Source organism: Atractosteus spatula, chromosome 8 (genome assembly GCF_055471065.1).
Source record: "Atractosteus spatula isolate fAtrSpa1 chromosome 8, fAtrSpa1.hap1, whole genome shotgun sequence".
NCBI classification, from domain to species: Eukaryota; Metazoa; Chordata; class Actinopteri; order Semionotiformes; family Lepisosteidae; genus Atractosteus; species Atractosteus spatula.
Genome location: NC_142713.1, coordinates 37,110,350 through 37,127,229, shown reverse-complemented (window position 1 = coordinate 37,127,229; position 16,880 = coordinate 37,110,350). Strand labels below are relative to the sequence as shown.

Here is a 16,880-nt window from a genome sequence, read left to right as displayed (position 1 = left end):
TAAAGAATTTTCACAGTAAGATCAACAAATTAAAAAACCTGTTTTCTGTAGAGTAAGTGTCAGAAATGATTTATATTTTCTACATGTTCCTTGGTTTTTGTTGTTTAAGAATTAATCAGTCCTTTCCCATAGCTGTGAAAGGTCCAGAATGATTTTACATCAGACTTTACCTGTGTTGAAGAGGCTCTTGTGTTTACAAAAGAATGAATAAAGATCAGTGAAGGAGGCTTGGCTGTGTTTTTCAGATTGAGATGAGCCCTTTGGAAAATGCTATTGAGGTAATAGAGAATAAAAACCTGCAGCTGAGAACACTCATTACTCAGTGTCAGGCTCGACAAATGCAGAATATCAACCCCCTCACAATGTGCCTGAACGGAGTCATCGATGCTGCTGTCAATGGAGGTCTTGCCAGATACCAAGAGGTACAGTAATGCCGTTGCAATAAACTCATAACATTTATGGATATGCTAGTACCATTGACGATTAGAATAAGGGGTAATGGAGGACTGTATATAACCCATTCCAGGATAGACCTTCTGATTATATAAACAGAAGACCAGATTTGGGCTGTTCCCCTAACATTGTAGTTTGTGAGCTTGAGTCTTTAAAAATTGCTTAGCAACTGCACGTTCTGTACTGCAAGTTGTGATATGTATTTTTATCCAAGATTTTAAGAAAATCAGTCGGATGGCTGCCACATTTATAGGGGTCACCTCACTGCCTGCTTGCCTCCCACAATTTTTACCAGGTGATTATTCAGTGCCGCTCTGAGAATCACAGTAGGCAGTAAAGTGGATTTCAATGCCACCAGCAAACTAGATTGTTAATCAGATCACTATAATACACATTTAAATGTTCTGTTGATGAAAGTTGCATGAATCTGACTGCATTATTCACAGTAGCATTTTTATCTGCCTTAGGGAATATTATTTTATATAATTTTGCATTTTTAACATTAGAAAAGTCATTGTTCCCTATAGTGATCTTTTGAATTCCAGTTAGGTGACAGTTTTCAGACATTAGTGGCATATGTCGATCATCATGTGTCAGTGAGTAAATATTGATTTTACTTGAACATTGTTTTGTTTCAAGCCAGTAAAATAATTTTTGGATTGTACTGGAACTAACAGGATTTAGTTCATTACACCGAAAGGTGAGCTAACTACATATATATTTGCATGTTTGTTTATTAAGCTTTTTTTGTTTTAGATTAAGAGAAAACAATGAAGTATAATGTAGAAAAATGTGCTTGCCAGGATAGGCTTTGGTTTCCCACAACACAGTACAGTAATGGATAAAGTGGTTAGAAAATGGGTGAATGGAAAAAAAATATTTTTCTATTTTTTTTTTAGTTTTTGTCTCCTATGCTGGTATATTTGAACTGCATCAGTCTAGTCCAATGCACAAAAAAGGAATTTAGACTAATCTTTATACTTTTGACTTTTTCTATCATTGAATATCCTTCTTATAAATTTAATGTAATCCTGTCGGTTCCTCTCGTATTTTTCTCTGTTAATTTGAAGCCCTATTTGGCTCTTACAGTCTTATGTATACTTTTTAAAGATTAGAGATTTTTAGGGAGCTACAGTGACTTTAATTAATCCATTTTGATATGCTTATTTTCAAGTCTTCTGAACATCATTATTAATTTTCTATTTAAATGTTCCTAGTGCTGAAATCTGGTTAATAGTCATTCTTAAAATTAAAGCATTAATACTTCAGTGCACATCAATTAAGCTGAGAGTTCTGAAAACCAAAGTGGAGATATTGCTTTAACAAAGCTTTTTTCATTATCACATTTAATCCTTTTCTTCAAAGCTGTTACAGCCTTTTAAATTCTCTGGGGCGGTTTTGAATCTGTTTTGAAAAACAATATAAGTGGTATAAACTGTACAATTACAGCCAAAAGATTCGTACAAGTCATTCCCTAAATCAAAATGAGTCAATGGTTTTAAATTAGTCAGTGAAAACTGCAATGTTAACTGTGCCAGAGCACAGTAGTTCCTCTTTGTTACCCTATTAAAACATTATTGTTTTTCATTGAATGTCATCTCCTAAAGCCTGCTAAGTGACACAAAGCACTGACCTTGGGAGAAATGTCCGACACTTGAATGGCTCATCCTTAGTTACATTCATTTTGCTTAATTCTTACTATGGAACAATTTAGATATTGGTGGTTATTAAAACAGGAGATTCAGTCCTTCACTATGTTCATAGTTCTTCAGATATATCCCTTGTATAATACACTGTGCAAAGTATTACATCTTTGGGAACATGAGCCTTGAATACTGAACAATAAATCTTTGTAAAGCCTTCTTCGTTTTTATTTCAGGGAAAAAAAGCACTATTTAAATGTTTTCTTTGTTGTGCATTCCACTGTACTTTTTTAAGTTTTAGGATGATAAAAACATGTGTTAAGGGGTTAACTAGTGATAGCAGAGCAGATTTTATCCAGAGTTGTAGGAGGCTGCATTCTATCAATCTTTCTGGCAGCAAAATAGTCTCCTAAAAATACGAGGAATATTGTATTTTATTATGGTATCACTACAGAAATGAATACATAATTTTGACTGCATTTTTTGAATATGTAAAGAAACGTGTAGAAAGTAATGAATTATTTTGTCAGGTGTTACTAACTGTATATGCAGACCTTGACTTAGTGAAGCAATAAAGGATACATTACATGTTAAGAAAATCATCTGTTCGGCTCATAACTGTGCTGCACTACATACTGTAATTTGTCACAGGCATTCTTTGTAAAGGACTACATCATAAATCATCCTGAGGATGGAGAAAAGATTGGCCGGCTCAGAGAGCTCATGTTTGAACAGGTAAGTGCACAAATAACTCCTGTCTACACATCTTCTGATTTTAAAAACAGAAGAAATGTATTTGGGAACAGACAATTTTATCTGTGAAAGTCACACCTATTTTTACTTTTTAAGGCACACATACTGGAATATGGGTTGGCTGTGCATGAAAAATTTGTTCCTCAGGACATGCGACCTCTACATAAAAAGTTGGTTGATCAGTTTCATCTGATGAAAACAAGCTTGGGAATACAGGTAACTAATCTCTTCCGCTTATTTTTTTTTTAATTTATTGAAGTGCAAGGATGCTGTAGGTAAGAAAGAAGGAATTATAAATACCAGAAAACAAATATTTTTATTCAAGATTTAAAAGACTAATGTGTACAAAATACATAGTTGTTCAATGGTGTCAGTCTATTTTTCTCTTTGTAGATGAGGGTACTGAGACATCATATATGTTAGAAGTAATATTGACAAACAAAAGAAGGACAATGCTCGGGTCGAATGGATTTAATAAAATAGTTGCAACCAATGTATTTAATGGCTTGTAGGAAAGGCAACTGTTAGGTTTTTCACTTCCACACCTTTTTTACGTGAGCAACACAATCTGGAACACGCGCACCATTATGTCTCCAAACGTCAGTCAAGTCCGTCTAGGGCAACACAACATTGCACAACGTTGCAGTCTTCGAGCATGCGCGTGATCCTCATTCAGACAGTAAGCTGCAGTCTGTCTGCTGATGCGGGAGGAATGTCTTCCTGGAATTCCTGTGCTGTAGCCAACATTATGCAGAGGGATCAGATGGATGCAATGATCTTGAGCCAGTGTGATGACACACTATCTACCAGAATGCAGCCTATTTATCCCAGAACGGTTTTCTAGTTTCTCAAGACTAGTCTTCTGACTGTTGAAGTAGAGAATTTCAATTTCTAGCCAGCTTCTCTGAAGAGAATGTACCTTCAGTCATGCCGATAGCAACGAGGTGATATTTATTATAAAAGAGGGGAATAATTGTAACTTGCTGTTGTTACATTAAATAAAGTAATGATTTTTTAATTGCTACAGTATGTATTCAGATTTTTCATCAAAACTCATTTTGGAAATTTAAACACACCACAAATACCAAAGACGGAGCACTTGGAGGTTTAATAAAATCACCTGACTTGATAAGTATTTTGTTATTACAGGGATCAATACTACTCAAATCAATAAAATGTATTTAACATTTTTAATGTTCATTGTGAGATATTCGTGTAAACTTTACACTGTTGTGTTTGATAACTTCGGAAATGCATCAGTGTAAATTTTACTTTATACTTAAACTCTTCTAAATGTCTCTTTCCTTTGGCTACTTAGGATTTCCCAGCCTATGTACGTGCAAGCCCTATTCATTTCACCAATGGTAGTCCACGTATATGCAGGAATTCAGTGCCTAACGCCATAAGCCCAGATGGTGCTAGAGTCATAGCAAGGCGCAGGTAAGTTTCAGTACAATATTCGTCAGCCTCATTGACAGGATACATTGATGAAAACAGTTGTAGGATAGTGTCCATTAGTTATTGATGTGTTCTGAAATAATTGTTTAAACATCTAAGAAGGTTTACAGAATCTATTTCTTAGTTTTGTTTCATTTGTATTTACTTGGTGGCTCTGTGAAAATATTGTGCTTGTGAATTGATCTGTTTAATTTATATATGTGCTTTGTTGCATATTGTCCCATTCCTCCCAAAAGCATTGGAAGGTGCATTCAGTTCTTTCTGCCTGTTTTTCTGGTCAAACAAAAGCAGTGAGATATTGCTTAGGTTTAGCCTAGAGATTTGTGTGCTTTAATGTTTTAAGTTGTATAAATGGGGGATTTATACAAGATTTATGAGGATAAATATTCTGCTTCCTAAAATAGTTACAAAAAATCTAAAACCACAGATTCACAGTATGTATGGTTTATTCTTATATTTACATTGATAAAGAGAGACATTCCTTAAGTGGGAAAACCTTTTCTGATTTAATTATTTTAGCCCCCTAAGCTACCCAGCTGTCAACAGATACTCTTCATCGTCACTGTCATCTCAAGCCTCTAATGAAGTCAGTAACATCACTGGACAGTCAGAGAGTTCTGATGAAGTCTTCAACATGCAGGTAAAACTCACAGTAAGAAGGAGGGATTATCAAGTTTTTTTTTTGTTTTATACTTATCTGTTTTTCTGTATTTACAATATGCAATTACACTCCCTGGTTTATACAAGACTTTATGTAAAAAGATGCCGTGGGTTCCATAATAACATTTTCTAGGTAAGGAGAGTTTAAGTTACATGTGTAAAGAGCAAGTAGTGTAACAAGTTCCTTTGCAGATGAATAGCACAGAGCGAGTGTGATCACTACCACACTTTACTTTTAGTTGTGGTGTGGTCTGCATATTATCTTACATTTTTGCACTCAAAATAACCCATACTGCAGTCATGTCAGGGAAGCAGCCATGTAATTTTATTTATTTATCATGTATTTTATTTTGTGTTTAATTATTGCAAAGTACACCGTAGGGTAATGAAATGTACAGTTTTTAAAAATTCATTAAAAGGCATTTCTTATTTATTTACTTTACTGTATATTTTAAAGTGTATGCTATAATTGGTGTTTACAATATTTTTTTCATTCATTATTATTTAATTTTTCTCCCCATATATAAATGGAAGAGATTTCCTCTCTCTACATCATGGAGTGCTAGCCGCTGCTACATTCTCTCTCTTGCTCTCTGCCCCCCTCCATCATTAGCAGCACACCTGTTAACCATAAAAGGACAACGCACCCCGAGTGAGCCTGTAATCCTGCTCTCCTGTCCCTCCTTCCTCACTCTCAAACACAGCTGGGGCGAATAAGTGAGGATCATTGCAGTATCATGAACAGTAGTTCTCTGAATTCACACAAAAGCTAAGGAAGTGTCCCTTTCAACTTTCGTGAGATTCAGGTTTCATAAAGATTCGAGGAACTGAACCCTCATAATACAGGTAGAGGGTGTAGGTTACTTGTGTAAGGGGCAACAATGAAAATGATGTTGCAAAAAAGCAAACATATTTAAAAGGCAAATAAAAAGAAAAGAATGGATACAAGTTAGGCTAGTCCAATGTTGACATTTTACAAATATTTTTTTAACCCCGAGACTGGGTGTACCAAATGACTGTGTCTGCATGTGATTTATTTTTTTTTTTGTAGCCAAGTCCATCTACCTCAAGCTTAAGTTCGACACATTCTGCCTCTCCGAATGTGACCAGTTCTGCACCGTCTAGTGCTAGAGGTATGAAATCTATTTTTAATAAGACTCAGCTAATGTAAAAAGTGGAATGGCAATAGTCCCTATGAAGCTTTTTATATACTAAAACGGAGGTAAGATACATTCATTACTGTCAGGTGATCATTGTAGCGGGTGAGTCCACATCTCAACACAAATCATGATAAATCACGTACTGTACACACACAAAAAAAATCTAGATCCTTTTGACAATATACTGCACAGCTTACCATTGGTAATTAGTTAAGGGTCTTCCACAATGATTAAACAAGCAAGACAGACAGAATACAGGACGCGGCATCATGAATGAGGGAGAATATCACCAACCTCTAGTGCAATGTGCAATGATGTCACTGTAACTAGAAATATGATCAATGCCTTTCATGGGAACATTGTACCAAGCCAACGTCATCTGTAAGCATCATGCTATACCATCTGCTGACCATTCTCCATTTTCACTGTTTATGTGCTTTTAGTGAGCACTGTAAGAATATCCATACCTTAAAAAGGAATATGGATGGTCTGTCATCAATGCATCTTTTTTTAGATACTATTGGAAAACATTTTCTCTGCACGGCAGAAAAACTCCAACAAAACCACAAAACATATATAAACAGGCCATTTCTCTCAAAGAAGATAGGTACCACACCATTCAGTCGAGTTGTCTGGTTAATGGAAAGAGCCTTCAGTGTCTTAATGTCATTAATGTATTAATGGTGGACCAAGCCAATCCTTCTGACTTATGACCAATGGCTGATTCAATCCAAGAGGGTCACTGATTCACTTATACCATTTCTAGGAATTTGCGGTACAGGTTAAATAACCCTTACTTTATATGAATAGTAAAAACATTATTTTATATATAAATGTTGTATATACATTTGGAAATACAGCATTCTGGAGAGCAGAATTGATTATTTATATTATATTTCTGAATTGTGTAAAATTTCTTCCTTTCTCTGTTTTTTACTCTGCCTCTACCCCTCTCTGTCACTTAGACTGACTGAGTTACATTGTTGCCAAAGAAGTAACAATTAACACAATATTTACAACAAAAACATAGTATCTCTGTTCTCTGTACTCTACCATTTCTTCTCCATATCCCTCTCTAACTCCTCTCTTTCATCTCTTGTCTTCTGTATCGCTCCATCTCCCTCCTCTCTCCTCTCCCTTTCCTCTTGTCTCTTCACTCCTACCATTCTGTCCTTCTGTATTCTCTGCCCCCCCCCCCCACCTAGGGTCAATATGGCCATTATTGGTTTGGCCCTTTACATCATTGCTAGATCCAATGTCCATTTTTATGCTCAAGAAGGAAGAATGAGCAAAAAAACAGGCCCCTGGACTTGAGAGTGTAGGACTGACATCACAGTGCTCTGTAGGATTACATTTTTCACTGTTACCTTTTGCCCAGGTTCACCATTGCTGTCTGACAAGCACAAGCATTCCAGAGACAACTCCTGCCTTTCTCCCAGAGAGAGGCCCTGCAGTGCCATTTACCCCAATCCTCAGGATCCTACACAGGTGAGCCTGGCAGCAGCAGGTCCGGAATGAATTTCACATCAGTGTATGAAAGCCACCAACAGCTTTTTTTATAAGAAACCTCAATTTCTCATAAAACCCCTCAGAATTTACCCCAACCCTCAAGATTCTACACAACGGACAGCAGCTTGTGAATGTATGAAAGCCACAACCAGCTTTTTTTTTAATAAGAAACCTCAGTTCATTTCAGTGTCTCAGAGTAAAGACATTGGTGCTATTCATAAAAGGATATTTGTTTCCTTTGAAAGATTAAGACTATATCCAGAATATATATAGTTCACAGAATGTTCCACTGTGTTATACCTGTACAACAAAAATGTATGCAGTAAGAAGAGTTAAATTTGTTTATTAATAATACATTTTAGATTATTTGTATGGTCTCCAGCAGACAGTAGTGTTGCACGGTGGTTTGGGGATAGTAACTGGAAAGTTGTGGATTCAATTCCCAGGTGAGACACTGCTGTTGTACACTTGAGAAAGGTACTGTTCTTCACCTGCATTGTTCTAGTGAAATGCCTTGCTGTATAAATGGTGCAAAAATAAGTTGCTTTAGATAGAAACATCAGAAAAATAGTATTATTAATGCTATAGTGTTATTAATACATAGAAGACCTTCAAAGTGATACACATGCTGTGCATGACAATATGATGTAAAAAAGTCTAGAAGTGCTCAAACTTTTCCATTATTTTGTATTTACTTCTTCTTTCTATTTACCATGGGTTATTTCTTTTTTTAAATTCTACCGTAATGAGATTTGCAGTGCCAGCTTTTCCTTCTCATCACTTCAACATTGGAAATGTGATGGATTTTAAGGGGCAGGCATGAAAAAGATGTGGATGAAGTGTGGTAATGCTAATTATATAGACAACTCCATCTGCTGGAAGACTTGCAAATGGTGAAGAACAATATTCTGATAGCTTAGCCTGTGTTCAATCTGTACTGATAACTGACTAGATGGTCAACCACAGGACATGAACAATTTCAGTGCTAAATTCATGTAAATATCCATTGGGAAATGTCTGTAAAAACCTTGGTAGGGTATTTGTATTTTATTCAAATGAGTCTGTGGTTTAAATCTAAATTAATAGCTGTCTGTATGATCTGATAGTTTTTATTAACGGTGTTGATAAAAATGCTGCACAAATGGCACTTGTATTGCTTATAAGGGTACATTTGTTTACACAAGTACCCTTTCCAGCATTTTAAATTGATTTGACCTGCCTTAATGAAATATGGGACCTGTAAATTTAGATTATTTTTTGGAGGGCCTGTCTTCACATACTGTGTGAATTTTACTGACACCTGTGTGATGGTTATGAATTCAGATAAAGCACGTTTCATATACTTTATACTGTATCTTTATACATGTATATGTTCATATTCTTATTTTATTTAGCTGCTGTATTAAATTGTAATGTACTTAAGCAACCTTACCACAAAGCCCCTACCTGTCATATACAGGTATAAAGACTTCACGTGTGGACATCATCTTCATTTCTGTAATGGATAACTGTTATTGACAATTGCTTTATATGATGTGTCACTGATTTTCCAATAATGCAAACCAAACAAAACAGGAACCTTTAGATGCATTTTTTTCAGTTTTAGAAAACCTTTTTGCAAATTACATGTATAAATGTACTTCTGTAGTGCAGATTAGCCTGAATATCAGCAACATTAGTAATTCCTGTATTTAATGTGTTTAACCCAGATAATATTTAAATACCTATGTAGCCAGAACCAGTGCCTGTGTAGCACAGTGTTCCTTGATAGCATATATTACTGCTATATTCTACTTGACCATACATATCAGAATATGCACACACCCATAGTATTTTAATGAATCATACAATTGATTGCAAAAGTATCTAGACCCTTACATAGTTTTTACATTTTGTTGCTTTAAAGCTTGCAGTTATAACTCTTTGGAGTAACACTATTTCTATATACAACCTACTTTACAAATTCAAAGCAAAAAACAAAAAAGTAAATAAGATAAATATAAAAGAAAAATGGAAAAGTAATGATTGCATAAGTATTCATACCCCGTGCTATGAGAAGTCTAAGTAAATTTAGATGCACAATATTACAATATTGAAACATGAAGACCAAAGAGGCATAGATCAGGAAAAGAGTATAAAAATATTTCAAAGACCTTAACTATCTCTTTGATCATGGCAAAGTTGATCATTAAGAACAGAAAGGCCTAGAACAGGATGTTCCTCCAGGCAGGTGAGGAGGAAACTGGTGAAGGATATCAATGTGAGCCCAACAGTGACTTTGAAAAAACAACAGTATAAAGTTCAATGGCTAAGATGGGTGAAAATGTCCCTCAGTTACAGCTGGCTTGTATAGGCGAGCAGCAAGAAGGAAGACATCACTGAAAACAAATTTCAAATCCTGCAAGAAGTTTGTAGCAAAGCATTTAAATGATGCTGAAAACATTTGGCAAAATTTGTTTAGATATCAGATGGTACTAAATTGGAACAGTATGGTCTAAATACAAAATGATACATCTAGTGTAAACAGCACGGTGCATCACCCAGGCAACAGCATTTCTACTGTCAAGGATGGTGGAGGCAGTATTATGAGGCTGCTTTCATTCAGCAGACTTGTAACCATAATTGCTGTCAAAGGTGCTCCCACCAAATGTTGAGTTCACTGATATGAATACTTATGCAATCAAAATATTTATTTTTTTCTCTAGTTTTTGATGACGGTTACTGAAACTTAACTTACACTTAGAAGTCTTCAGTTTGAGCATTCAGGTTTGAGTAAAAAAAATAAAAATGTGTAACCATTTTCAAATTTCACAAAATGGGACACCATAGGAAGTGTCTGAATACTTCTGAAAGGCACTGTAGCTAATGTAACAGTTCTGTTTCTCTTTTTCAGAGGATGCTTCCTCATCAGTCAGGAGATACATCTCTACCCCGAAGCGATCCAAATCTTTCCACACCAGAGAAAGGTGCGTAATTCAAATCGTCATTTAGAAACGTGCTTTTGAACATATACATACTTTGTGTGTAATCACAGATATTGGCATAAGTAAATAGACAATTTTAAAAGTTGTTTTCTGTTTATCTGCTTGAACTATACAAGGCAATGACAAAATAAGAATACAGCCAGGGTGTTAAGATGCTTCCCTTTGCCTTATGAAGGACAGCAGTTACCTTTGAACATTGTCTGGATGAGATCAGTGATCTTTTTCAATGGGTAGCTTGCCATCTGAATTAAAATCATATGCATCCTCAAAAACTGTTCAAGCATAACATGGGTAGCTGAGAGATGAATGAGATGATGTCTTGTACATCTGAGGTAGGGACAATGAAGGTGGTGGATTGTTTTATTTTGTGAAGAATGGTCAGCTTTCCAGACTGATGGAAGACAAAGTGTCTGGAGATGTTATGATGAGCATTTTGCTGACTGTTGTTTGTTCAAGCCTTCACCTTTAACACACGAATGCCTTTGGTGCAGATTGAGGGCAACATTACTGCTCAGCAGTGCATTGATTATGCCCTAGAGCCTTTCAGTTTTTCCTGTTCATGCAAGTCAATCCAGAAGTGTCAGTCTTTCAGCAGGACAATGATAGGACATAGTGATAGAATGACAATAGATAAATAGATTACAATAGATAAATAGATTACAGTAGAAGAAAACTCCAAGAGACTGACCAGGTCTGTACATAAGTGCTACCATAATTGTGTTAATGCCCAAAAAGGTCATACCTGATATTGATTTTTTTAAGGTTTTCAATTTGTCATAATTGCTACTGAAAACATATCATGGTTCTTTGGTCTGTATTTTTGCTAGCAGGTGCTGTGGTTTGATATCTTTTTAAACATGAACTGATGAGTGGTTTAAACTCATTGAACATGAATTTAACGTTTCTTTTGCACATCAGTATGTACTGTATACAGTATAAAGTACTGTATATGTTTTAATGTAGATTATATTAGATAATATGCTATCAGTTTCTTTTTTAAAATTAATTACTATTAGCAAAGTTTTACGAGTAGTAGTCTTACATGTTATGTATTGTGAAATATTTTCTACCTAATGCCTAGCAAATAGAAGTTATGTTACACAAATTATTAAATACAAAGAAAAAAACATTTACTATTCTACGTTTTATGCAATTCAATATGCAATCCCTTCCTATATAAAGCATACTGTACCTGTAGTTTTGATAATATCAATAAAATAGGGAAGTCCAAAAACGTGTAAGGTTTGGTCCCTTAAATGTAGGAATTTCAAAACAGCACAAAAGAAGCCATTTTGTAGTTTAAACCAAACCAGTGTTAGACATGTAGTCACAAACCAATAAACACAGCTACACTAGCCAAATTAAGCTTTATCCATCACATACAGTGCCTTGTAAAAGTACTTCCAGCAGTTCTTTTTTAAGAAATATATATTTATATATTCAAAGACTGAATGTATAATGTGAAGACTTCTAAGTAAATGGTAGCACAAACACATAAGAATAAAATGGAATTACAGTATGTTGATCGCATAACTATTCAGACATGAGAACTCAGTATTTGGTGGAAGCACATTTGACAGCAATTACAGTTGCAAGCCTTTTTGAGTACGTTTCTACCACATTTATACACTGGATTGGTGCGATTTTCCACATTCTCCTTGGCAGATTTGTTCAACCTCTCTCAAGTTTGACACAACGTTTACATGGCCACTCAAGGACTTTTACTTTCTTATTCTTAAGACATTCACTTTGGGTCATTTTCCTGATGAAAGGTGAATTGATTTTTATCCCAGTTTGAGATCTGAAACAGGTTTTCCTCTAATATTTGCCAGTCCCTTGCTCCATGTCTTCACATCAGTCTTGAAAAGCCTTCCTGTCCTTGCTGATAAGAAGCAGAACTATAACATAATTCTGCCACCACCGTGATTGACACTAGGGATAGTGCTGTGTGAGGCAGTATACTGAGCTTACGTCAGATCTAATTTTTTTTAATTTAGACCAAAAGGTTCCACTTTTGTCTTGTCTGATCAAAAACCTTGGAATCTATTTTAGTTCCACGTAAACACCCTTTGTGGAGTGACTAGGTTATTGCTGACTCTTGGACATTTTCTCCTATCTCAGCCACTGAAGTCTGTAGCTTTTTCAAAATCAGCACTCAGTCACCACCTCAAAGTGGCATCTCTAACCAGTTTCCTCCTTGTCCAGCTGCTCAGTTTGCAGGGACAGGCTAATCAGGGCAGTGTGTGGGTGCCTTCCACTTGATTCACCACATTCAAAGAGATAAGGATCTTTGAAATGTTTTTCTAGCCTTTTTAAGATCTATGTCTTTATACAACTTTATCCCAGACTTGAAATTTACTATCTGATTGAGGGCTCTTAGAGAAATAAGTGTATTTATTCTGAATTTGTGAACCACTTTTATTGCACATTGAGTTTGCTCAATTCCATGTTGCTTGCTAATTCTGTCCACGTACTGTAAAATACGTTTGCCACTGTAAGGGTTAAGATGTTACTTTATGCAGTCAGGACATTTTTCTATTATTTACCAGTTTACATTTTTGTGCTTTACTGTGTGTGCTGTAGGATGTGGAAATAACCAGTATTAATTGCTACTTTAAAACATCATGGCTGGAGGTTAAATGCAACAAAATGTGACAAACTGTGCAAGGGATAGTCTTGCAATATGAATAGTCTTATAACTGTATAATGTGGCTGAAAACCAGCAGTGTATCTTTATGTCCATATCCATATCCCCTGAGATTCTTCCCAAGTTGCTTAAATTAAACCAAATAGATACTGCTGGTGGTCAGGTGTTTAAGTGACATGGCTGATGGCAGCTGGGAAGATGGTACTCAGTTACTAGATAGTTGAGAATTCATTTTATTTTTGTTCCTCTGTACTATTGACAAGATGTAAAATGTAAAATACATTGATTCTGACACAGCTACCTGGGCTCAGACAAATAATTTTCAACTTTAACTGCACAGGGAATCTTAATGTTGTAGTAGCTTTGCTACACAGTCAGTATGATAGTCACCAAGGGAAATGGAGGGAAAGAAATGGACCAGCAGTCTTGCATCAGAATCGGTCCACAGCTGTATTTATTCATTCTAAAGGCAAAGAGCCTCTTGAAATCACAAGTATCATCAATTTGATTTAATAAATGCATCAGTAGTTGCTTTTTAAAATTAACTTTATACTAGTGGCACAAACATACTTTGACAGGGATTTGAACATTTTGTAGTGGCTCTTGAAACCAGTTGGTGTACTATCTCCCACTGTGTATAATTACAAAGGAAAGGTTTAATCTGTTCTGTTTATAACTAAGGAATGGTGGGTGTTTCTGAAATTGATCTGTCAAAGTTTCTACTTCTAGAAAATAGTCATTTATGTTATGCAATGATTAATAAATCCTTCACACACTTATTTTAGTGTGTTAGTCAAAGAATTATATAAAAATGTGGGAGAACAGTAATCATTTATGGGACAGGTAGAAGTAATTACAGTTCATTTTGACCAAATTTATAAAAAATCTCAGGATTTCTTTCACGATTGATCTTAATTTATGGTATCTTAGTTCTGAGTGGGAAAGCATGTAATTCCAATTATCAGTATCTATAAAATAACAAAATAGAAATGTTGTCATTTCATGAGATCTCTAATCTTTTCATTCCAGTTTGATATTTTACATGTATATATTTTAAGTATTTTCAAATGTTGTGCATACAGATGTTTTAAATCTTTTATTGTAGCATTGACAGTAAACTGCTATAAAATGAGTTCTTTCCTATCTAAAACTAATAGTTAAAAATAATAATTTGAGAATTATTGGTAATAACAGAGCCCTGTGCCCTAAGAGAGAATGTTACTAAAAAATCAATGAAGAATTTCTACCTGTTTTTTAATTAAAATTCACACTCTTTAATTATGTATTTCTTTGTATATTGAAGTTGTGAACCCCACCCCCAGTAGCTGGAGTCTAGACAGTGGTAAAGAAGCTAACACACAATTTTCAGAAACTGTTGGGAAGTTGGTATCACCACCAGTACCACCTAGGCCTCCATACCCAGGTAAAAAAGAACACCAGAAGCAGTACTGATGTTTTCCTTGTTGTTACATTTACTAAATGATTTAAATAAGTTTTTTGTCTGTTTCTTCTATATAATCTCTTCTCATTTTTTCACCTTCCATAGTTTGTATAATATTCATCTTGCTTCCACAATTTATATAATGTTGACTGATATTAAGTATTGAAATATGCTGTAGGTGTTTGACTAACATAAACTATGTAGAAACTTGCAAAATATTGTTTCTCTTTGTTCACAGTCCTAGATTTAACAAAATATAGAATGTGGTTTTAACTTATCCGTTAAAATGTATATTAATTGAAATGCTGTTATGTTACAGCACTCCATTAAAACGATGTAAAAAAATAATTTCTTTCAGTCCTTTGTTGTAGCAGTGACTGAATGATAATTATTTAAATGTAGTATATAGAAGTTGTTTATTGTTTATAGAGTTTAAAAAGTAAGTTAAAATAGCAATATAAGGCCAGTGAATTATATTGTATATCATTAGATTAAACATAAAAATGTGAAGCTTTAAAAATAAGTGTTTCTAAAAAAAGTAATATATTTTTCTGTTTTACATTTATTTTAATATATTTATCCTATATTTAGCTCTTTGTTTATCAGTGTTCCTTATAAAGGGAATATAGCTACTCTTCTTGCTGCCTTGAAGACTAATTAAAATCAACATCATGAAAAATGTATTAATGTACATTAAGGCTGACCATCTGTGTATTCAGCTAGAGCTGTAACCCATATGTGGTTTTCTGTCCTAAGCAGGTGGGATATTTTAAGCACTGTTTTTTTGCTCCAAGAGCTTGATCACTTCAATTTCCAGTGTTTGTCTTCTACTGTAAATGTACAGTTGGTTAAAATGTGCATTACTTAAAATAGTTGAGTTGTAATCAATATTCATTGTATTACCATAAAGGTCTGATTCTTTTCTTTGATTTTAAATAGACTGTTGTTCCATGTGACTCAGTTTTGGTTAGCCATGATGTCATCACACAGATTTAATTTCAGATTCAATTCAAGAATAATTATTTTTATTCTTTACAAAAAACAGGATCCCCTGCAAGGAACATGAGGTCGGTGTCTCCGGTCCCTACCCCCAGATCTCCACAAAAGGTTTGGTATTTTCTCAGCTTTGTGTTCTTTTAATGTTTTCTGTAACATTTACTTAAGAGCAGTGCAGAGAAGTGAGGTTGTAGTAAAAGAAGAGTATAGAATGAAGAGCGCTATAGGCCCATTGACTCACTGTTATCCAGTGTGTGTGTTTATTCAGGTACAAGTAGTGGTGGACAAAATCTAAAAAAATGGAAATTCTAAAGTAAAGGCACTTAATAGGTATTGGGCCAGTGTGACCTGCATGCACTGTGATTTACATTCTATCAGCACCTGGGATTCTGCAGGAGGTATGTGACACCACTCTTCCACGAGACAGCCAATAGACTCACACCTGGTTGATTGAGGTGGAAAATGCTGTCTCAGGAGTCATTCCGGAATATCCCATCAGTGCTTGATTGAGTTTAAATCTGGCGACTAGGAAATCCATGACATACAGTATAGATAACTTCAGTGTTGTGCTCAATGCTGCAACATGTGATGAAGATGATCCCTCAGTACCTTTATGTAGAGATTAGCACTGGCCTTGCTTTCTAAGAGAATGAGTATATCTATCATACAAGGAGAATGCACCTCATAATGTTATGGAGCCACCAGAGCCCTTTGCTGTCAGAACCAGGGAGTCAGGGCTATTGAGCTCTTTAGGTTGATACCACAAATACACTTGTGCGCTTGTCGAGAACATGATGAAAAATGATTCAGATGACCAGATCACAGTTCTCAACTTCTCTGTAGTTCATTGCCTGTGCTCTTTGCAATACCAGAACTGCAAATTCGCATTGCCAGTTGTGATGAACAGTTTGTACACTGCAAGCTGACTAAGGTATCCTGTACATGGGCATTCTCAGAGAACCGCTCTTGATTAAAATCTCATCAGGTTGAAATTCACACTCAGATGATTTGTAGTTACTAGCGTGTTTTGCCTTGCACTTTGAATTAGTGTGTGTATTGCACAATCCTGGAGTATACGCATTCACCCTCTGTCGCACTGTGCATGGGGATGCTTTTCATCAACATTGCTTGTGAAACAAGCTGATCTGTCTTGGTCGTGTGCTTCTGCCAAGCACA

The 16,880-nt window shown here is 35.3% G+C and overlaps 1 protein-coding gene across 1 annotated transcript in view; it reads left to right on the top strand.

Moving 5' to 3' along the window:
• dock4b (dedicator of cytokinesis 4b) overlaps positions 1 to 16,880 on the top strand; it is a 159,034-nt gene that overhangs the window by 136,564 nt on the left and 5,590 nt on the right. The window contains exons 43-52 of the mRNA XM_088923460.1: positions 246 to 422; positions 2,748 to 2,831; positions 2,946 to 3,065; positions 4,168 to 4,289; positions 4,827 to 4,947; positions 6,019 to 6,100; positions 7,506 to 7,615; positions 10,530 to 10,602; positions 14,571 to 14,690; positions 15,754 to 15,815. Coding sequence (XP_088779586.1) covers positions 246 to 422; positions 2,748 to 2,831; positions 2,946 to 3,065; positions 4,168 to 4,289; positions 4,827 to 4,947; positions 6,019 to 6,100; positions 7,506 to 7,615; positions 10,530 to 10,602; positions 14,571 to 14,690; positions 15,754 to 15,815 — 1,071 coding nt within the window. The remainder of the gene's footprint in view (positions 1 to 245; positions 423 to 2,747; positions 2,832 to 2,945; positions 3,066 to 4,167; positions 4,290 to 4,826; positions 4,948 to 6,018; positions 6,101 to 7,505; positions 7,616 to 10,529; positions 10,603 to 14,570; positions 14,691 to 15,753; positions 15,816 to 16,880) is intronic.